Below are 24,857 nucleotides of genomic sequence, written 5' to 3'. Positions count from 1 at the left end.
ACTCAAAATGTTATGTTGGTCCTTTATTATGTCATCTAACCCAGTATATAGTTATAGTCTTGAGTGTCTCAGTTACTATATTGCAAGATTGGTGCAGTCAGTGTCTGCCTCTTATATCTTTTTTATATTGAATATTATCTAAAACCATATCAAGTACCTAAGTGTCTTTAAGCTTACTATTGAAACAATGATTGATTGAATAAATGAATGAATGAATGAAAGGTAGATCCTCCATAAATGTTACTATCCAGTAGTAAAATTCTATGACAAGTACTTCAATAAAGTCTTCTGATATTTACTGTAAAATCAAGTGAAGAATTACAATAACTTTTAAGGCCATTTATTGTATGATTAAGGGAAAAATAAATTCAAGATGACAGATTTTCTCACTTACAAGCTAGAATAGTGAATGAGTTCCATCTATGAAAGAGAACATGTTATCTCTATTTGATTGTGATGTCTATTGGCTTGCTATCATATTTCCTTTCATAATCAAAGGAGGAAAGAAAAATTAAAATGCTTACACAGGGCATAATCACTAACGATGCAGGTTTAACTTGTGTATAAAAAGTGTTGCTAGCAGACCAGGAAGAAAATTTCCATTGGGCATTATTCAATTTAATGCTTCACTTAGCTTTTGCTCTCAATAAAAACACATATTCAAATGCTTAAGAAACAATCACGGAATATACTAATATTCTATTAACTTTAGAAACTTGTGTTTTAAAACTACTTCCTTGCATCAATCTAATGCCTTTTTTTGTGATTTTAATTATTTTTAGTTTTGTATGCAGTTATGTTTTAGTTTTGTATGCAAAAGGTCATAGGATCACATTGCTACATTTCAGCTCCATGTGCCATCAAATTGTTTGGAACTCATTGAGGTTATTTATCAAGAAAATAACCAGTAATGTTAGTTTGACATTTAATCATTGATATAACTATTCTTTTAAAGAAGCATGTAATTTACATAATATTTTAATTTTTCAGTTGCATAATGTTAACTCATTTTGCTTTAAAAGGAAGTGATAATTAACTTGGATCTAAATTATTCACTTAATTATGAATGTCTACGGATTTCTATGTTTTTCTATTGCCGAGAAGGAGAATTTTACCAAAATCTTTGTATTAGGCTAAGCCTGGATATTTTCCCATTCAAACACATTAAATTAACAGTTAAAGAAATTAAAGATGTCAAAGGCAGTTGTACGATTCTGTTGATTTTCCAGGGTAGGATTGTGCTTAACAGGACATAAGTAACCCAAATAATCCAAACTCCTAATTTATTGATTAAACTCCTCCTAAACTACATTTCAGGAAATATAAAGCAAGTGCGCAAACCCTTGGTTGTGTCAGATATTTGGCTTGTGAGTAAAATAACAAAATGAAGTAAACTTTGCAAAAACAGACACACGTATCTCATGTATCTTAGAAACAGACTGCTATGAGAATGTAGTCGGACTTGCAACGCCTCAGAATAATATTCAAACAGAGCAGTTGGAGGCTCTTCATTACAGCATCTGTTCCGTGTTTATAGCTTCATATGCAGACTGCTGAACACCCTCAGTGCACCATAAAAGCAGGAATTACACATCCAGAATGGTAATAAACTCATTGGGTGATGTGTTCTCCAGAGTTTCCAGCCCCCTGTTTCAGTTGGCAAAACTCTGCTAGATTTTTGTTGCTATAGAAAATATTAGATTGTTTGTGGTCTTTGTGACTTTGGAGACAAACCAGGAAAACAGAAATCAGCAATAAAAAAGGTAAAAACATAGGCACTGAGATTATCGTTATATTTTAAAATTCCAGTCTCCTAGAGAGTTAGAAGACAAACTGCAGCAGAATGAATGAGAAAAATGAGTAAATATATGGTTGTTTTCCACAGAAGTTCAGCCTCCAATACCCTCTGTAGGTCAGCTCAGCTGTTTGGTACACCTTGGAGAAGATACTGAGTATATTAAGAAAGCTGCATGTTATAATTATTAATTTGAAGTATATTGATTACCATAAAAATATGATGGTGCTTGATAAATTACTGCTAATAGATAAGCAATTTACTGGTAAAACCAGCACTTCCTAGACAACCTTAGAACAAGCTGGTTTTTCTCTTAAAAGCAAGATCCCAAATGAAATTAATTTCTAAATTCATAATAGTGAAGAGAATATTCTCAGCTTATAAGGAAAGCAGTTCCAGCCATGAGAAGGTGATCAGAATGTACAGCAGTGCCTGGCTGCTGGAGAAGTGTTGTTACAGTAACATCAGCTTATTCTAGCAGCAAGCACTATATACTATTCATTAGTCACTGCTCTCTTGGACAGGTGCCCATGTCTGTCTGTACGTAGAATCACTGGGAGAGCTTTCAAAAATGCATATTCCGGGGTACCAACACAAGATATCTTGATGACATAGATTCTCTCTTTTCATTAAATGGTTAGGAGAACAGCTTTCAGAATTGACTCATGACCAAAAATCATATGAAAGTTTCTGAAGAAACATAATAAAAGGAGAAAAGTTAGAAACATGGAGATAGATAATGGTGGATGATGGAATGGAACTTTCATAAGCCATACGGGATGTGATAAGGGAAATTTCCTAGTCTCTGCAAACATTCCAGTTTAAGGAGTGTTTTCCCCTTCTTTTCATTTTGTTCCCTCTTAATGAAAATTGCTATGATACCATTCTACATCTGGACTCTGTAACTATGTTTTTTTTTCTTTTTTTTAATTCTCATTTCATGGCACTGTTGTTTTGCTTTTATGCTTGCTGATAATTCTCCGCCAGGAGGCTGCTACTAAGGGGATGTTGGCTAGCATGAAAAACCATGGCAAGGAAAAAAATGACAAAGCAACTTTGATGATCAGCACCTTATGAAGAACTTGAAATTGATACAGCTTTAAAAAGTAGGCATCAATTACCAGCTTCATCCTCAACATTGAAACAATTTAGGGATGTCTTTATCTGAAATAATAATAACTCTATGGATTTAAAAAACACATTTTCCCGTAGACGCCTTCATCTGTTCCTTAAACCAATTAAATGATTTCTGTAAAAGATGCCTACAATGCTGTTTGGCAAGTAAAAATACAAAAGTCGGAAGTTTAAGGCACATAGAATTTTTGACATATGTTAGACGAGAAATTTCATGCCAGTTAAGACCTAGGCAAAGAAAGGCTAATTAAGTGGAATAACACTTATGAATCACACAAATTCATAGTGGCTTAGTTTCCTTGCCTACAAAATGGGGGAGGATAACACCCATCCCCGTTACCTTGCTGACTCGTTCAGGCGGGTGGAATAGTTATAAAACAATGTATATTTTTAATTATGACGATCAAAATTCTTCACTCAAAGGATTGTTTCAAAAAGTAAAATTAATACTGCTAATGAAGAAAATTGCTTACATTTTGGATAACAGAATTACCTTTAGAACTCCAAGCATCCACATCATCTTTAAAATTGCAAATGTGACATGAAATCTGTTTTCCTGGGCCTCGGCAAGAGGCGACACATGCAAATTTTAACATATGCTTCTTTGCAAAACAGAGTCAGGGAGAAGAGAGGAGAGTGTTTATTACACAAACGACTCAGAAGAATTTCCAGAATAGAAATAATCTGGACTGTGATGTTTACTGACTCGCGCGTTTGGGGCTCATCAGCTTTATCTGGTTCCTTACGTCGTTGGGTGCTTTATGACTAGGAAACCATTCTAATCGTGGCCTTGCAGTAGAGAGAGCTCAATTCACATGTAGCGGTGTGGAACCTCTTCATTGCAACATACACTAAAGTTTAATAAATAAGAGTGTCAGGGCAAGACAATTGCTTAAGGGAACTTATTTCAGGACATACTGGTGCTTAGTGGCAGTCAAATTTTGAAGTAGTCAAGTTTCCCCAGGTGCTCAATTTTCTTCCCCTCCACCCCAGATTAGTAATGATGTGGCTCCAGAGTGATAAAAATAATTCAGAAACTACCTTCAACCATGGTCTAAACAAGAAATTAGAACTAGCGTTTGCATCTCTGACCCAGACCCCAGAGACGTGTTGATGCTCCTTTGAGGGAGGGCTCACATGAAAGGAAAAATTATTGGCAGAATAGAAGCTACAGCTTCTAGGTAAGAATAAGAATATGCCCCGCTGGTTGTTGCTTCATGCTCCTTGCTCTTTCAAAGGAATGAAAACCAAGAAGACCTTTAAAATTACATTCCTACTGCAACAGAAAGTGAGATTTGAAGAAAAGAGAAAAGATTAGAAAGTGAAAAACATTGGAGAAATGGAAGAAGATGATTTAGACAAATAGAAGAAAATAGAAAGGACAGAAAGAATAAGAGAGAGAGAGAGGAGGCAAACCCGGGTTAGACAACTCACTTGGCATTCCCTGCCCCCGATTTCTTTCTTCGGAAAATGTTGAGGAAAGTGTTGGAGCGGCAGGGCAGCTTGCCATCACCAACGTGCATGCGGACGACGTCAGAGGTGGTGAAGGCACTGCGGACATTCCTCTCGGGCTTGGCAATGATGATGTACATCTTGGGAGTGAACATGCACCCCAGGGCCACCGTCACACTGAGGCTCACTGCAAAGCAAGTAGTGATGATCTTGTAGTTGCTCCCAAAGTAAATGGGCACAAAAGCCAGCCAGATGATGCAAGTGGTGTACATGGTGAAGGCGATGTATTTGGCCTCGTTGAAGTTGGCGGGCACGTTGCGGGTCTTGAAGGCATAGTAGGTACAGCTCATGATGAGGAGTCCATTGTAGCCCAGAGGGGCCACCACACCCAGGTTGCTGGTGTTGCAGATAAGGTAGACTTCCTTGATACTTGGGTAGGACAGAATGGGCATGGGGGGCTCCATGATGATCAGGGTTATCACCAGGGTTAGCTGCACGCTAATCAGAATTGAGGCAATGATCACCTGGGCCCAGGCGCTCATGAACCTGGGCTTCCGGGTGCAGATCTTCTTCTTGCTGCCAGCTAGGATGCGTGCAATGCGGTTGGTTTTGGTCACTAAAGCAGAGTAGCACATGGCAGAGGAGAGGCCAACCAGGAGACGCTGGAGATAGCAGGACGTGTTGGTAGGCTTGGCGATGAGCGTGAAAGGGCACACATAACCGAGGAAGATGCCAGCGAGGATAATGTAGCAGAGCTCCCGACTAGAGGATTTGACCACTGGTGTGTCTCGGTACAGCACAAAGATGAGGGTGACGAACAAGGTAACAAGGATGCCCAGGCAGGAAAAGGCAATGGCGATGATGGATTCTATATTGCTCCACTCAAGATAGCGGACAGGAATGGGTTGACAGCCTGTGATGAGAAAAATAGTTTTAGAATGAATCCAAGATTTCTATTGATCAATAACAACAATGCTTACTAGTTACCAGAGACATAGCTATATTTGCATCTTCCATGATTTATGTTATTTTAACTCTTTGAAAAAAACGCCTCACTGTTACACAAATAAAGATACACCATTGTCTTCTCTGGACAATCATAATCCCAGACCAAATCTTATCGCAAGCCTAATGTGACATATTCGAACCTATGAAAATAATCTTTTCTTCCAACACCAGCATTATAAATGGATGCCGCTCTGTAGGTGGAATTTGGCTCTACACTTTCAGAAAAAGAAGGAGGTTAAAACTGTGTCCAGTGAAGGTTAAATGGTAACAGTGTAACAGAATAAGCTAGTAAGAAACAAACTAACAAAATTTTTATTTTTATGTGGCTGTTGTCTAGAGGCAAGTCCAGCTCATGGACAAGTATTTTATTTATTTATTTATTTACTTACTTTATTTATTTATTTATTTATTGGTGAGGGAGATTAACCCTGAGCTAACATCTGTTGCAATCCTCCTCTTTTTGCTGAGGAAGATTGGCCCTGGGCTAACATCCATGCCCATCTTCCTCTACTTTATATGTGGGATACCGCCACAGCATGGCTTGATAAGCGGTGCATCGATCCACACTTGGGATCCAAAGCTGAGAACCCTGGGCTCCTGAAGTGGAGCATGCAAACTTAACCGCTATGCCACCAGGCCATCCCCCATAAACAAGTATTTTTTGGCCAGCAGAGTGTTGTAAACATAAATTTCATTCGAATTCTTTAAAAGAATCTGCAATCTCCTGTTTACCACGTTTTATATTACTCACCTTAAATATCACCCCTTTAGTTATGTATGATCTCTATGTGGCATCTGAGGGCCTTGAGTTAGCAACCTCTAATTGACAAACCAAAGAAGAATGGACTCTCCCCTCACTCATCTCTTGAAACGACACACAGGGCTGTGTTCCTAAATGTTTGGCTTATCTTTTCCCTTGAGTTGGGGAACAAAGTCTGTTTTGTATTTCAGAGAGAGAGACAATTTTGTTAGGTCTTGGAGACAACCCCTTCACAGGATTTTGTGTTTGGTCTGGGTCAGTATTTCCCAAATTGTGAGAATAAAAATATTTCCATAAGTTTAGGACGAGATCCATTGTTGTGTAGCCATGGGAATAAGGAACCACCAGAACCTGTCTTTAACATGTTCAATCAACAGCTCCCCTCAGTAAACACAGTTTTTGCAAGTCACCCAATCAGGGTCAGCCATTGCTTCTGATAACCAACCAATCAGAAGCAGACTCACACTTAACGAATGAGTGTCAACCACCCACAAGCACACACTCCAGCCTGGTCATAGTGGCCTCTCTCTCGTGTGTCATATCAAGGTATCAACCTCTTCCTGGAAGAACTTCTGCTTCCTATGGAAAGTCACATTTTAATTCTAAATCTTCTCATTTCCTTGGTAAAGTTTAGAAAGGTGATTAGATAGATGATAGATAGATGTTTAGAATAACAATGACGCATACAAAGGACCTCTGATATGACACAATCAATAAATTAAAATATTTAAGAGGGGCCATAGACAAATCAGGAGGTAAAATACTAAATAGTCAATATTCAGCCCCTTTAATTGGCATACTGAGTTGCTATATAAAATTCAAATTGTCAAGGCCTTTGTAACCTTCTGAAAGCTACTCTCTTTGCATTTCTCTTTTTTTCTGTGCAACTTTACCTAGTTTTGTAAATGAGCTATTCTGTGCTCAGAGTTTTCATTAGAAAAGATACAGTATTTTAAATTTTTAGAATACAAGTCAGATCTATGGAAGTTGAATTAAAACCCTGCTCTAGAGACAAATTATAATTAATGATTTTCCTAAACTTCAGGGATACAGGCAAAATATTTTCTGCAGACTTCATGATTTTTACTAGATACTCATTGTCCTGCACTATAGATATGTACCAATTAATTCAATTAATTGTTGGCCTCACGGAGGAAAGTGTTTAAAAGCCACAGATTAGAAAATAGAAGATTTAAATAACCCAGTGGTGTAAAATTTAAAAAAATAAAAATAGAAAATACATTACATAAGGCAATTTCAGAAGCTTTCTTTAATCAAGATTCAAATTTACATTTTAAATTTGAAATATTCAAAGTTATATTTATATTCAAAATTATAAACTAAATAAAGATGAAAGATAGACTTTAGAAAACCTTCAAACAATTCTGGGGTAAACTCAACAGGTGACATAAGGACTATATCTTCTTTTACTGTAAATAGGCTCAGACCTGAATTATGGGACTCAAACAGAAAAAAAGAAGGTAACTGTAAAATTATCAACTTAGAAAATATCTGATACGTGACTGAATATTTCCAGATAGACTTAAAAAGTAAATAAACTAGAAATCAATATAATTACGAATCGTTAGGTAAAACAACTAAAAAGGCCTCTATTCTCTATGATTTGGGAGCCTATAGATAAAAATTCTATAGATACTTCAAACAGAAGTGGCATTTAAAAAGCCAATGTCCCATATTAGCTAAAACTCAGAGGGAAACTACCTAAAATCTATCCAATGACTTAACTCCATGGGAGACACGTGCACCTAAGAACTCCCTGTCCTTCCTCTGAACTACCAACGGAAGCAATACCTCTTTCTTATTGATATAGATGCCTTTATGTCTACCAATAATCTCACTATTCATAGAACATCTGATACCTTGGTTTAATAAAACCACTCAAATAGTAAAAATCTTTAACAATCCTATGCCCCAACCTATAGCTGGTACTTTGAGATTATTATTGGAAGAACACATTATTCTCTGTGACACAAAACCCATAAATTTAAAATGTAGGATTCGCTTCTAAGCAAGATATATTACAGTCCCTACACATGATCAAATTATAGCTGCTCTAGTCATGAAAATACCTACACTATGTATAATTTAGGAAATTATCCAAAAAATAGCTTTTTTCCCAGAATTCCTATGGACAAAAGATTCCACAGAAATAGGAAGATGGATTGGAACAGAGCACATAAGCATACAGATTATCATAGGTACCTAGATTATCATAAATTTTCTTTTTTTGTATAAATATGAAAGTGCTACACCATGATCTAGATGTATTAACTCAACAGCATAGCACATATCGACAAACCATTGCTCATTATGGTAGGCAGCTTCTAAGATGGTCCCCAATGATCCCCCCTCCTGGGATTCATGTCCTTGTGTAATCCCCTCCCTTTGAGTATGAACAAGGGCTATGACTTGCTTCTTTTCTATAGAGTATAGCAGAGTTGATGAGATGTCCCTCTCAATATTAGGCTACGTAAGATAATGACTTTCATCTTGGTAGCAGACTCTTGCTGGCTCTGATGAAGCAACCTGCCATGTTGAGGTCCACAAGACAAGGAACTGAGAGCAGTCCCCACCCATTAACCAGCAAAAAACTGAAGCCCTCAGTCTAACAATCTTTGAGGATTATATCCTGCCAATAACCACATAAGTGAGTTTGGAAGTGTACCCTTTCAGGATCAAGCCTTCAGAATAGACCCCATCCCTAGCTGACACTTTGATTTTAGTCTTGTGAAGGATCATAAAGAAGAGGACCCAGTCAAACTGTGCCCATATTCCTGACTACAGAAACTGTGAGATAATAAATGTGTGTTGTTTTAAGCTACTAGATTTTGAAGTAATTTGTTACACAGCAATAGACAACTAATTCACCAATTAAAGACAACCTCTTAATTCAACAGCCACTGCTTGGTCTCCTTTCTTCAGGACAATAGCAGGCATAAACTAAATTAGTCACAACATCTTTAGGTTTTGTACAAGGTCTTTAAGTATAATGCTACCATGTGTAATAAACCCCTATTATTAACAGAAAATGTCCAACATTCTACCAGTTAATTAGCTAATTATGAATTGTTGTTACTTCTCCTTGCCATATGACTATCCACTGATGTAATACTCATAATACAGCAGCTCTATAAATATTAATCAATGGTGGAGAATCTCAGAATCGTGTTTATGTCATTCAAGAAGTGTCCCTACCCAGAAGAGAATTTTGACCACCCCAGTGCTAAATCTTGACTTAATATTGTTTTACTTATACTAAAAATAAAAAGGGAAAATACTAAGTGTAATAAACAAAAAGTAGTCCAACCAGTATTATAAAATGCAATACTTTACCACAATCTAAATTTTTTTAATAACTGAATTGCAGCCTTCTTGGTGGTATATCAAATTTTTAAAAGAAAAGAGCAGATGTATAAACTAATAGCTGTACTCTTTCAGAATAATTCACTTATTTAACATCATATAGAAATATACATATATATATATATTTTTTTTTTGCTGAGGAAGATTCGCCCTGAGCTAACATCTTTTGCCTATCTTCCTCTTTTTGCTTGAGGAAGATTTGCCCTGAGTTGACATCTGTGCCAATTTTCCACTATTTTGTATGTGGGTCACCACCACAGCATGAGTGACATGTGGTATAAGTCCATGCCTGGGATCTGAACCCGTGAACCCAGGCCACCGAAGCGGAGCACACTGAACTTAACCACTAGGCCATGCAGCCAGCCCCAGAAATAACTTTTTTAAAAAGTTTTCAGGCACTCTTGCAAAAATAAACAATAATATTAACTTCTTGATATATTGATGTTATGTAAAATAATTGCTTCCACAAAGGTTGTGACTTGCAATAAGAAAGGTACTGTAAAAGCCATAGACACTATAAAAACAACTTAGAAATATAATAGAAATATTATAGAGATAATCATGCTAAACCGACTGCTCTGACTAAAAGTCCTTATACAAGAGTCTTATATAAAAATACAGCAAATAATTTATTAGTAATAACAAATCCATGGAGAAGTTCAAAGATTCAATTATAGATAAACAAAATCTGGCCAGAAAATAAATTCTTAAAAAAAAAATGGCAGAATGATTGTGTTGTAAGATCTGGGAAGATAATATCTGACAAAACCAGAATGGCTATCTGGTAGCACCACATAAAATATACAATAGACACTGGATAAAATCCTGATAGAAAAAAAAGGAAAGAACTCATTCCAGTAGGTACACATTTTCCACAAAATAAAACACTACTGGGAAAATATTTTCAGGATAGAAGACGTGGCAAGTTCATGCTTCATTTGTAATTAAATTAATCTGGAAAAATTGTAAAGGTAAGGGCATTGACTGATACAATCGCAAAAGGACCCTTTGAGTAATTCCAAATGGACTGTATACTGTTGTCTGCCTCTGTGGTTTATGAATATGTACTAGTTTAAATAGTGTGTTTATTTCCTGGATGGGTTGAAGCATTCCCCTGTTGAAAAGCCACAATACTTACAATGGCTAAAATACAATTAAATTTTGTGGTTTTAGCTAGCACCTTCCAATTTACCAGTCTACTGATATGGGGACATTTACGCTTGAACATTTATTCATGCATTTAAATTATGCAAGGCTGTCTTCATTCTCAACTCTCTGGATAAATAAAAAGGAACCTTAATATTGCTTAAGGTTATACCCTTTAGTGATTTTAAACTGAGTTTCTGCAGAGAGCCTCCAGAAGCTGAAGGTCCATGGAAGCTGGCTGTTAACCCAAGACCCTTGGAGCAAGCTGATGACTACACAATGGTCTTCTGCACAAGGTCATCTTAAGAAGATTCTTGTATATGTCATACTCCCCTTTGTATACTCTTGCTTATTCATAGTTTATTCTGTACTGATTTAAAGCTATACAAATCTGAGTTTGTCTTTAATGTTCCCCTTACTAGTAATAAGTACTTGCCTAAGCCTAGGTTTTACTAGTAACAATCATTACTCTAACTCAATAATTCAAGTACATCAAGCTATTGTTAGGTACATTACACTAACTTTTCCAGTAACGATACTCTTGGTATATGAAAAGATTTCACAAGTTCAGATATTTGAAAGGACTCAGAAGACTCACAGAACATACTCATAGCATGTTTTTATTTAAAGGCAAAAGGTATAGTACAGTAGAAAGACAGTACAGGCAAGCACCAAGGACCAAGAGATATCCAGGTACAAGCTCTCTAGGATACTTATTCCCAAAAGGGCATACTTCATCTGTGGATTGAGCTACCAGAATCTACACCATGAATACTGGCTTTGAGACAGCTCAAGGCAGAAGCTCCCAGTGAAGTCTTTTTATGACCCTCAAGTCGTGTAGCCAAATCAGTCTGTCTAATAAAATATGCCAGGTGAGAGGCTGGCTCTGTGGCATAGTGGTTAAGTTTGGTGCGTTCTGCTTCGGTGGCTCAGATTCGGATCCTGGGCGTGGACCTATATCACTCATCAGCCATTCTGTGGCAGTGACCCACACATAAAAAATAGAGATGTTAGCTCAGGGATAATCTTCCTCAAGCGAAAAAAGAGGAGGACTGGCAACAGATGTTAGCTGAGGGCTGATCTTCCTCAGCCAAAAAAAAGAAATATATATATATATATATATATATATATATATATATATATATATATATGCGCCAGGTGAAAGGTAAACAAACTGGCTTTGGCTGTCACCAGTGAAGTTTCAAACTTTAAACTGCATATCATATATCCCAGTCCCCTTAATGCAGCCAAGAGTCAAAGACAGATACTCAGGCAGCTTAATAGACAGTCATGGAGTTGTTCAAGACTAGACGTAAATTAAGTCTGTCCTACACAGTGCACTATACACGAATGAAGGATTAAATTTAATCCTTATGCCAGAAGGGGATATAAGTATTCTTGTGTTGTAACAGTGGCAGTTTGTCATACAACTCCTGAAACAATATACCTACAACTCTTCTATGATTGTTTATCTCTGTGAAGATCCTAGATTTGCTTCCCTATGTGGAAACCAGGCTTTTCAATGCCAATCCAGGACCACCCAAAACAGAATCACCCGGGGATTGGGACTGATCATTTACATTTTGAATAAGCTTCTTAAAAGTTTTTTTTTCCTTTTTCTTCTTTCCTTTCTTTTCTTCTTTTGTTTTTTTTAGACATCCTAAATTTGAGAAGCACTAGGTTTGATATCTTGAGGGAATTGGCTGTAATATCTATATCATCCATATATGTAATGTAATGTACATTTTTGTCTTGTTTTGAGGGTTAAAGAGAAGAGACCACCAGGTGTGGGATACCACCAGGTATCCCAAGACTAGAAGAGAGGGGAGTTACCTTCAACCAGTGGTGAAGAGTGTCCCAAGGCGACCTGACCCCCAGCAGCCAAAAGGAAAAGACTTTCTAGGAGCTGTGCATACTACACCTAAAGCCCTGAGAACTTAAGGACCCAGGAGTGTCCATGGTTAGAGTCACCCCCGAGAATTCAGAGCCATCAGACAAGTCAGTTTCCTTCAAGTGATTACAAATTACTGAACAAAATCCAAGAGAAGTGGTAATAACTCTGATCTGAGCACCACAGGTTACTCCTAATTTTTTGAACCAAATATTAGTTACTTGTAAGACCCAAACGCATTGGAGGAGGATAAAATTTAATATTGAACTTCTTTCCAATTAAGAAAAGACAAATTTAATATGATCAAGAAATAAAGGGACACAATTATTCTACCCAAAGTGTCTTGGGGCATTGAATAATGTTTACAATAATACTTCATGAGTACATAAGGCTTCATCGAAATTCTTTCTTTAACGTTATTACATTAATATCAATTACCTCCAAGGTGAAGTTCTACATATTATTCAATGTTCAACTCAAATGTCCCTTCCTTTGTGAAGGCTTTTCTCTTCTCAGGGAAAAATAATTGCTTTCTTCTCTGTGTTCATATGATATTTTGTACATACTCCTGTTATATGATTTATATTATAATTGACTGTTTACATGTCTAGTTTCATATGAAGCTCCTTCCCTAGGATATCAACCTTGTTTCATTCATCCACATGTCCCCAGTTTCTCAAAAAAATGCCGGGCACAAAGCAGGTGGTAGTGTATAATATAAAATTAAGTAAATGAATAGCCAGTATGAGAGGTCACAGCTACTGTTGGGATGGAGAAAAATAGTTAAAGTTAGTTAATTTGTATAACTTAGTGTTTCTGATTTTTTTTTTTTTTTTGGTGAGGAAGATCAGCCTTGAGTTAACATCTGATACCAATCCTCCTCTTTTTGCCAAGGAAGATTAGCCCTGAGCTAACGTCTGCACCCATCTGCCGATATTTTGTATATAAGATGCCGTCACAGCATGGCTTGATGAGCAGTGTGTAGGTCCGCACCCAGGATCCAAACCCGTGAACCCCAGGCTGCTGAAGTGGAGCACACTAATTGACTTCTTTTGTGTGTATGTGTGAGGAAGATTAGCCCTGAGCTAGCATCAGTTGCCAGTCCTCCTCTTTTTGCTGAGGAAGATTGGCCCTGGGCTAACATCCATGCCCATCCTCCTCTACTTTATATAGGATGCCGCCACAGCATGGTCTGACAGGCAGTGTGTTAGGTCCACACCCAGGATCCAAACCCATGAACCCCGGGCTGCCAAGCGGAATATAGAAACTCAACCACTACGCCACCAGGCCAGTGCACTAATTGACTTTTTAAAAGAGGTAAGTAGCATTGGATTTCATATAATTGGTCCATGAATTGTATATCATAGCAGAAGAGATTCCTGTTTATGCATCATAAGAAATAAAGTGTGAAATTTAAATGCTGAATTAAAATGTGCATTTTCGCAAGAAGAAAATATGAGAAACTTACTAACAGCTTCACAAAGCACTTCCTCTAAGAAATATACCACTTTTTCTTCATAGTCAAAAAAAAACATATTCTAATGGAAATAAAAACTCACTTATAAACATGTTTTCATTCATTAATATTAGAGTCTTTGGAGCATATATAGAAAGTATCTATCTCATAAAATGATTTTAAGCATACTTTAACAAACTCTACCTTCAGTAAAAAACATCATTTCCCAAAGAACTATTTCTCATTTTAACTAAGATTCAGTCTAAAAAAAAATCCACGCATGAAAACAAAACACCTACTTAAAGGCAATGCATTTACTCCTCTGAGCTTTTCTGCTGATTTTTGGTATTCTGTGCCTGTGGGTTTTCTCTTTTCACAACTATTGCTACCATGGTAACAGCCAACAACACATTGCCATGTACTGCGCCCTTGCTCTGAGCCTGACATGGCACCAAGCAAGTGGCAAACGAAATCTCATTTTCCCTTCATGTATAAGACTGAAAGGGAGGGAAAAACAATAGGTGTCATTAAAACTAAGTATAAATTAGTATGAGAGATGTATATTCAGCAAGACCCTAAACATAAGATTTGCAAAATGATCTGGATATATGATCTAAAAGTAGCCACTTGCCTGTTGTTATTAGATAAAGGCAGTTTGAGCTGTTGCTTGGCTCAACTCATTTGAATGTCGAAGTGACTTTTACATATATGATTGATGATAGTAGACCAAATTCTTTAGAAATATGATTGCAGTAATAGTCATCTACTTATAGTCAAGGAGGATATTTGTAATACTTTACTAAGTCAAAGAGCCCTAATCAATGGAGGTGATCATGCGGCAGTGGGCAGACAATATATCCACAATGGAAGATCTCTAGGGAATAAAATATATGACTTCGAGTTCCATTACTATAACATATTAGATCTTTTAAAAAAGTTTTTTGTATTTTAATGTTTTAAAACAGGATAGAAGTTCTTTTTCATGTATGAGATAAGCCCCACATAAAATTAAAATGGAGCAGTAAGAAAAGATTGGGGAAGCCTCAAAAAACCATAGACAAGAGAAAAACTCTTGTACCTCCAAGCCAGGACTTCTGATTTCTAAGATCAGCCTGAGAAAGAACCTGTTCCTAGTCAGCTGAGGTCTCAGTCAAATAGAGAGGACTAACTATTAAGTCCCCCCCAGTTCACAAGCACAATGGTGATCTAAGGGGACCTGCTTACTCAAGATAAAAAGCCCAGTAGGAAGCACACAGTGTGAAGGAGGATAAAGATGTGAAGAGAGAGACAGCATGAGTCGGAGAGGAGGTTTGTGTCCAGAAAGAGGTTGGAAAAGTGTCTCTGAGCCAGTCCATTGCATGCAACCAGTAAATGACATAGTGAGAGATCATTAAACCCTCGGACAAAAATCCTAGATTCTCATAGTGGCTTCTCTGTTAACCAACTGCATTGACCTGGATGAACTTGGGTGAGTCCCTCCTTCTTTCTAATTCTCTCAATAGAACAAACATATATCAGGCAGCTATTATGTTCAAGGCACCAGGCTATGAGCCAGAGAGTAACATTTCTCAAAAGATGAGATAGGGACTAAGTTTCAGAATCTGCTGGGTCCCATCTCAGAACTAGAGAGTGGGAATCTCTGCAGGTAGGTAATTCTTGGGTAATTTTTAGGCATATTAAAGTTGAAAACCAGTTTTCAGCTAAAGAATAAAAAGATGAGTGAGATACAGTTTGTACCTTCCAAACTATTCTGATCTAATTTCCTTTTCTTTTAAAAATGCCTTTGTGCTAGGTGATTTCTAAAAACTTTCTGATACTCAGTTTAGTTTAATTTTTTTTTCTAACAGGATTAACATTTTACAAGGTACTCTCACTTAATAAGTATAATTTTAATGATGTGACCTGGTTCTACTCTACCCAGCCACTTTTGAAGTGCTTTCAATAAGATACACAATGTCTTAGTTTCATATTCTTATTTGGGGACAAGTCAAAAAGTAAACAACCATCAGGAATGTTACCCTCTCTGATGATTTTCAACACCACCAGGGAGGCGTAGGATCAGGAGTCAGAACTGGGTTCTGCTTCTAACCAGTTGTATGACTTTGGGCAAGCAAGTGCACCTCAGCTTTCTCCTTCTAAAATGAGGAATTAGGTTACTCAGATGACAATGTTTCTATGGCTCTATTACTATTTAAATTTCTGAAAAATGTTGGTGAAACACTTCTCATGTGTGAGCTCGAACCAGGGTCTGTGGAAAACAAAATTCATATTTCTGAAAGTTGCTCTTAGGAAACTTAAAAACTCATATAATCCATCCATATGAGTCCCATTGATTTTACTAGTACATCATTCTTGCATTCATTTATTCCTCTCCATTTCTGCTGCAGCTGCCCTAGTCCACACTCTTTGAAATTACTCTCTTGGACCAATGCAATAGCTTCCTAACTTCTGTTTTTAGTCTAGTCTCACTACCTTCCTCCATATTGCCACCCAGGGCATCTTTCCAAGACACAGATACCATGATGTTATTCACCACTTTAAACCCTCCTGTGCTTAAAGTCAAAGTATGAACACCTAGGAAAAGGTCCCACAGATGTTCTTTACTATCCACTGCCAGTGTACTCATCCAGACTCGTTTCTCTCCACTTCTCTACCACGCCCTAGTGTCTACCCACCAACCTCATATAGTTGCTCCATGGCTTTCCCCAAATGTACCATATGCTTTCCATTCTTTCACATTTCTTATGTTCTCCTTTCTGTCTGGAATCTCTTTCATCTCCTTGTCTACCTAACAAACTTTACAGCACTTTATAAATGTCTCTGTTATATTCAAAACTATTTTACGTTATATTTTTTACGTGTTTCTTCCCTGATACATTTTAGGCACAATAAAGCTGGGGCTGTGTTTCATTTATCTTTGTACTTTTAGGGCCTGCACTAGTGCCTCACACATAGACGTTCAAGAAATGTTTGCAAATATAAATTAAGGTGACCAGAAATACCTTCAAATAAAATTTTAAAAATGAAAAACAGAAAACAACTATTATACCAGAATACCCTTCTAATACACTTTTATTTAGATTTAAATGGACTTTCCTTTCAATAGAGATCATGGAAAACTTATAAGAGGTTTACGTGTACTCTTTGACATGAACATTAAAAAGTTCACACTGTAAGTAAATATTGAAAAAGACATGAGCTAATCACTCACATTTTAAACACTGGCACCTTAGGAAGATCAATGGTCGGGGACAAGGATTACAAGTGAGGAAGCCTACCTGTTAGATCTCTGTTGGGCCACCACCCCAAGTCACAAGCTTTGCAGGTGAACTCATCTTGCACATATTCATTCTCTTTGCAGCCCGTGCAAATCCAGCAGCAACTCACTTCTCCTTTCCGTATGACCTGTAACACAGGGATATTTCATATGCCGTAAAGATGATTTCTCCAGAAAGTCTTCTATTTCAAATGAGGCCTTGTTGTCATACTATGATTAAAAAAAAAGAGTAACTCTTCAAAAAATCCTATATGCCGAGGAACCTTACGTACCTGGGTGGAATATACCTGATGACCTTAGGGTTCAGATGTGAATTTCAATTCACTCCATGCTGGTTATGGAGGCTTTTCAATAATAATTTCTTTTATAAAGGGAGTTGGCTACATTATTTTTGCAGAGTTAAAGAATGAAACGGTTGAATTTTTTACTTATTTATATTAATATGTATTAATTATTCTCAGAAAAGTAAAAATACATTTTTCTTCTCTGAAAGAGCAAGTAATGTTTAACCACAAAATTTTCTATATTAAAACCTGATAATTCATAAAAAACTGAAGAATTACAGAATTTTTGTTTTAGTTATCAAAGTCTGAGCAACTTTATGTACCTAAAAACAGAACGATGGCTAAGAAATAATCCTATTTTTGGCCCTGTGACTTGCTCTGGTGAATTAAAAAAATCACACAAATTGTTGGAAGAGAAATTACTAGTCCAAAATTACTGAAGAATTGCTTATTATCTGAGCAGCTTAAACTTTCTCCCATTTTCAGTTTGTTTGGTAAGCACTTTTTCACTTACACAATACAAAAATAATCATCAAAACACAGTGTATTTAAAATGAGATTCTTGTAGACAGCACATAATTAGATTTTGCGTTCATCTCCAGTCTTACGATTTCTGCCTTTTATTGAAATGTTTGGTACATTTACATTTATTATAATTATTGGTGTGGTTTGATATGAGTCAATCATCTCTTTATTTTTTTTCTATCTGTCCCATCTGTTTTTTGTTTCCTTTTTCCTGTTATTTTTCCTTCTTTTGGATTAATGTGAATTTTTTTAGCGTTCTAGTTGATCCCCAATAGTGGCATACTAGCTAAACCTCTTTGCTTTGCTTTAGTGGTTGCTGTAGTGTTGACAATATGTGCCATTAACTTACCACAGTCTACATTCAAATAAAATTATACAACTTCATGTACAATGTAAGACTCCTCCAGTAATATTCTTCCATTTCCTCCTCCCATCCTTTGGGTTATTGTTTTAATACATTTTAGTTACACATATTTTATAACCCCCCCAACAATGAATGATTTTTTTTTTTTGGCTTTAAATAATCATCTTTGAGATAAATTTTTGAAATAAGAAAAACTTTATTATATTTTATGTTTACTCACTTATTTATACTTTCTGGTGCTTTTAATTTCTTTGTATAGACCCAAATTTCTATCTGGTATAATTTTCTTCTGCCTGAAGAATTTTCTTTAACATTTACTGTAGTGCTGATCTGAGAATTATGACTTCTTCTCTCACCTTTTATTTGTATGAAAAGTCTTTATTTTGACTTAATTATTGAAAAAATAATATTTTCACTTGGTATGCAAGTGCAAGACAGTTTTTTTCTTTCTTTCAGCACTTCATGACATTTCATTGGTTTTGGGAATAGAATTCTCGGCTGAAATTTTTTTTTCTTTCAACACTTTAAAGACATCATTCTTTTCTTGCCTAACATGTGGTTTCTGATGAGAAGTCTGCTGTAATTCTCATTTTTTTTCCTCTGTATGCAACAGACCTTTTTACCGTGGCTGATATTAAGATTTTTCTTTTTATCATTGGTTTTCAGCAATTTAATTATCATGTCTTCTTTACATTCGTCTTCTTTGGGATGTGTTGGGCTTCATGAATTTGGGTTCACATTTTCATTTCATCTGAAAAATTTTCAGTCATTATTTCTCAAAATGTTTTTTTCTTTTCGCCTGTCTCTCTCTCCTATCCTTTTGGGTCTCTAAATGCACTTATGATCTACTCTTTTTTTTTTTTTTTTGAGGAAGATCAGCCCTGAGCTAACATCCATTGCCAATCCTCCTCTTTTTTGCTGAGGAAGACTGGCCCTGGGCTAACATCCGTGCCCATCTTCCTCTACTTTATATGGGACGCTGCCACAGCATGGCTTGACAAGTGGTGGGTCGGTCCACGCCTGGGATCCGAACCTGCGAACCCTGGGCCACCGAAGTGGAGTGCACAAACTTAACCGCTGCGCCACCGGGCCGGCCCTGTCTACTTCTTGATAGCATGCTGCAAGTCCCTCTCTGTGCCTCATTTGGCTATTTTCTGTTGCAAGGTTTTAAGATCACTGATCTTCTATAATGTCGAATATCCTGTTAATCCCATGCATTAAAATATCATTTCTTAAATATTTTATTTTTCATGATGCAAGTTCCATTTTGTTATTTTTTATATTTCTATTTATCTTCTCATGACATTCATGTTTTCTTTTAAATCCTTTAATATGTATTTATGGTAGGTGTTTTAATATCTTTGATTGCTAATTCCATCATCAGTCTAATTTCTGGGACTATTTCTGTTGCTTGATTTTCCTTCTGGTAATGTGTCACCTTTTCTCACTTTGTCACGTCTCAAAAAATTTTGACCAGGTGCTGGAGATTGTGTCCATAAAGGGTAGAGTGCTGGATTATTTTCTTGAAGAAGTGTTGGCTTTTGTTTTGGCAGGCAGCTAAGTTACTTGCGGCTCAGTTGGAAGCTTGTTTTTAGTCTCTGAGGGCAAGTCTAGAATAGTCTCTACTCTAGGAATAGTGTAGCGTCATTATTAAGGTGTGACCCCTCTGGGGTCTCTACTTAATTCCTTGTGTATTCAGCAAGGTATCTTGACGCTGGCTTGTGGAAACTGGGACAATTCCTGGCCCTGTGTGAGCATTGGGTATTCAGCTCTCCAGTAATTGTTCCTCATCTAGGTTTTTTTTGCATTCTACCCTACCCATGTGCAGACAGGCAGGTATTCGGTCAAATACTCAAGGGAACTCATATGCCAACTTCTGGGATCTCTTTCTATGTAGATCCCATCTCTCCCTTACTCTGCACTACAAATTCTAGCTGCCTTGGCCTTCCTAAACTCTGATTTCTGTCTTCTTAAATTAGCAAAATGACCAAGCTCTGTTTGTGTTCCTTCTCACTGAACAACAATCAGGAAATTGCCTGCAGGCAGAAAGCCTCAGTGAGTTTAGGGTTCACCTTGTTTGATTCCCTTCAGTTCCCTGGCATCAAGGTCATGGACTGTTTTCCAATGTCTGAACAGTTATTTCATATATTGTGTCAAGTTCTCTAGTTGTTTACAGCAGAAGGCAAAGTCTGGGCTCTGTTACTCCCTCACGGCTAGAAGCAGAAGTCCCTCCTTGACACACTAAACATCAAGTGTTCTCATATACAAGGCCGGCCCCGTGGCTTAGTGGTTAAGTGTGTGCGCTCTGCTGCTGGTGGCCCGGGTTCGGATCCCGGGCGCGCACTGACGCACCGCTTCTCCGGCCATGCTGAGGCCGCGTCCCACATACAGCAACTAGAAGGATGTGCAGCTATGACATACAACTATCTACTGGGGCTTTGGGGGGAACATAAATAAATAAATAAAATCTTTAAAAAAAAATGTTCTCATATACAAAGTCAGAAATTAAACTATAAATATTGCCATACCTTAAAATCATACAAACGCTAGCCTTTGTGAAAATAAAATTATCTTCTAGCAGATCAGGTCAAAATTTATACTTCTATTTTAGAATTACCTAAAAAATACCAACTGACAGTATATTTTCAGAAAATGTAAAAGGTTTTCTTTTTTTTCTTTTACCTTCAAATAAATTTAGAAAGTAAAATCAAATTAAGTCTTTTTGAAAAAATTCACACCGATCCTCGGAATAAGCTTGGGAAATTCACATTCCAAATGATAGATTTTTCCGAGTGATATGAGAAAAATTGAATTAATAAATGAATACAGCCTTCTTATTTTAATTAGTATAAGAAGTACAGTAAGAGCTAACACAAAATACTGTATATCTCTTCAGATATCAGCTTTATCTTTTCCTCTCACTATAAAATTAATACTAATTAATTAAAATTTATCTCACTATAAAATTAATACTAGTAATTAGAGAAAATCAAAAGATGATAATGTTAAATACATTTATTAATGCAGGATAACTGGTAAAGGTAGATCTTTTGAGTAACTGGCACACGGAAAATATTTAAAGTTAGCTTTGGAATGAATGAATAAATGAGTGAATAAGTGATTAGCTTATGCCTTTAATAAATAATGAAAAACGGAACTACTTGAATGAAGTTATTGTTTATTACTCCTTTATTCAGCCATAAAGTGTGTATATTTTTGCCCTACCATGTCTATAATATGGGGTTTGTCTTTTCTCTCTCTCAGCCACCACTCTAGACTCAGATTTTGTCACTTTACACCTGAATTCTGGTCCCTGTCTCCTGTTCATAAAATATGCCTTTTATTTCTTCTCGCTCCAGAGTAACACGCAGGCAGCTGCCAAGGTCATCTGAATGGCCTGTGGCTTCCTCGAGAGAAGGGATAATGCCGCACTCTCATTGTTTCCAGATTATGGTCAGTGAGGTGCAGAAATGCACCAAGAACACACAGTGGACGGCCAACGAATGAGCGTTGAATCTTTTTCAAAAATATAAATAGGCCACTCAAGGAACTTCAGTGTCTCCCTATTCCACTATCTTGAAATATAAGCTCTTCAGTCAGGCGTTCACTTAGTCCTTGGTCCTTGTTTCTGTACCTAACTATGTCTGTTATTAATTTCTTACATACGTCTGCCAAATAAGGAAAGACAGCCTCCACGCCATCTCCTGCTATGTCCTCATTGATATTCACATTACTGTTTGTTTTGTTTATTTACTTTGAAGGGAGCTTTCAAGTGGAGTAGATACATCATTGAATCTGTTTTTCATCTAACTTGGTTTTTACAAGGATTATTCTGGCTGCTATGTGCAGAATAGACTTTAAGGAGAGTGAGAGAGAGTCCTGTTTTAATCTATCACTCTAATAGGGAGCCCTATAGTAAATAAATAAATATATTTTAATAAAAGAATGAATATAACCTTCCATGTAGAATGTCATCTCTCCTCCATCAGTCCTTCCAAATGTCACTACTTTCAAGATCAGACACAAATCACAAGCTCCAGCAAATATTTCTGGAGCAGTAAGCCCTTTGAAATCTTACCTTATTTGGAATTCTCTAGTAATTAAAATATAGCTGACACTTTATTACTACAGTTAGCTTTTGTCCTCTAATTGTTTCACATGTATATGGTACATGTTTCATCCAGATAGGTTCTCTTTAATTCTTAGGTCATTTTTCTCTAATTTATGGTCTAATCCCCGCAACGTATGAATATTTTTCTTTATTATTTTTGTCATACTCACTGATTTTTTTTGCATGTAGTATACACTCAATAACTGAATAAAGTATTTTTTTCATTTTTGTCACAATAAAACCTTTTTATGACAGCTCTGAGTCACGATAAAAGTTTTGATATTTCACTGAGACTGCCCTTGAAGGACCAAGGCTTACTAAGCCATGGGGCCTGTCTTGATTCTTTTTACGTCCTGTGTAGGTGGTGCTATGTTTATTGTTAATGAGACCAGGTGACCCACTGCTTCACACAATGCTGTGATTCAATCACATCTACACTGCAGGAGTCTTAAAGTATTTATGCCATAGGAAATCAAGGGTTCACTTTATGAGTAAGTTTCTAAGGTAACTTGAAATGGATTTTTTAAATTAAAGTTTTATTTTGAAAAAAAGACAAAAGAAAATAAACGGCATCAAGAGAATATCATGAAGGAAAAGTAACTATGAATCAAAGGAAAGAGAGAAAATTTTCTTCAGAAGGGAAATGCCTGAACGACTAAAGAGAATAAAGAAATTGGACCTACCCTAGTTAGGACTATAGGAGAATCAACTGCAAGAGAGACGAGCTGGCCCTGCTTGCTGTGTCCCCACAATGCCCTGTATGAGAACTTGTAACAATCAACTCTAATTGTTGGCATGTTTTTCTCCAGCTACACCATGAGATGCTCAAAAGAAGGGGCCATGTTTAAGTTTTCTTTGCATTCACAGTGCTAGCATAGTTCTTGGCACATGTTAATTACTCAGTAATGTACAGTCAAGAGCTGCATAACAATGTTTCAGTCAATGACGAACCACATATACAACAGTGGTCCCATAAGATTGGTACCACGTAGTCTAATGTGTAGTAGGCTATGCTATCTAGGTTTGTGTAAGTACACTCTGTGTTGTTCACACAATGATGAAATTGCCTAATTATGCATTTCTCAGGACATATCCCCATCGTTAAGCGACACATGACCGTATATGGATGGTGGTGTAGTGGTTAAGATTCAGTGATCTCACTGCCATGGCAAGAGCTCATTTCCCAGTCAAGGACCCACACCCCCCCATCCGTCGGTTGTCATACTGTGGCCGCTGCGTGTCGCTTTGATGCTGAAAGCTATGCCATCGGTATTTCAAATACCAGCAGGGCCATCCATGGTGGACAGATTTTAATGGAGCTTCCAGACTAAGACAGACTAGGAAGAAGGACCTGGCCACTCACTTCTGAAAAAATTGGCTGTGAAAACCCTGTGAACAGCAGTGGAGCATTGTCTGATAGAGCACCAGAAGGTGAGAGGATGGAGCGAAAAGACTGGGCAGGGTTCCGCTCTGCTGTACACAGGGGGGGCTAGGAGTTGGAAATGACTTGACAGCACTAACAACAACAATGTATATGCAAGAAAAGAAGAAAATAATATAGAATATGACATAAACAGAAGAAATGGAAATAAAGAATTCAAAGAGAATGAAAAAGAAGGGGAAATTGAAGAGATCCTTATAAGAACTAATAAAAATATCAATTTAGGGAAATCTCTCCATTGTGATGTACTACAGGGAAAATGTAATAAAAATGGTATAGGAATATAAAATGATCATAAGGACAGACATACACTGAACCAGGCTATGTGCTAGGCACTGTGTACAGAATTACACTAACCTTCACAACCACTCCATGGGTGGAGATAATTATGTACATTTTGCAGATGAGGAAACAGCTACAGAAGGGGTCAGTACCTTGTGCAAATCTCAGTCACATTATTTTCAGTTATTTCCCAAAGCTAGGCTCCTCCTAGTGTAACAATGGCTGCCAGGGTGATGACATGTTATGCTGAGATTCAAAAGTATATCTCAGAGGTTGGCAGATATATATTCAATTAATCAACTTTTGTTTAGTGGCCCAGTGTGTCAGACATGGTATTATACATGCGGATAAGTTAATGAAAAGACCTGATCATTGAGGTCAAGGAGCTCAAAATCTAACATAATGTAAGTATATTGCTAGAAGGAGGAATGAAATGCTTATGCAAAGCATATACATTCAATTATTCATTCATTCATTCATTCATTCACAATATGCATTTAAAGTGCCCACAATGTGCCAGGTACTATGTCAAGGCTAGAAATAATCA

General features: G+C 36.9%; 1 protein-coding gene across 1 annotated transcript in view; it reads right to left on the bottom strand.

Moving 5' to 3' along the window:
* Positions 1–24,857, bottom strand: part of GRM1 (glutamate metabotropic receptor 1) — a 304,296-nt gene that overhangs the window by 33,637 nt on the left and 245,802 nt on the right. Inside the window, exons 6-7 of the mRNA XM_087425199.1 lie at positions 17,305–17,431; positions 4,364–5,294 (exon numbers count right to left, since the gene is read on the bottom strand). Coding sequence (XP_087281325.1) covers positions 4,364–5,294; positions 17,305–17,431 — 1,058 coding nt within the window. The remainder of the gene's footprint in view (positions 1–4,363; positions 5,295–17,304; positions 17,432–24,857) is intronic.

This window comes from Ceratotherium simum, chromosome 38, assembly GCF_057802395.1.
Source record: "Ceratotherium simum simum isolate JZ-2026a chromosome 38, ASM5780239v1, whole genome shotgun sequence".
NCBI lineage: Eukaryota > Metazoa > Chordata > Mammalia > Perissodactyla > Rhinocerotidae > Ceratotherium > Ceratotherium simum.
This window is presented reverse-complemented; position numbering and strand designations above follow the sequence as displayed.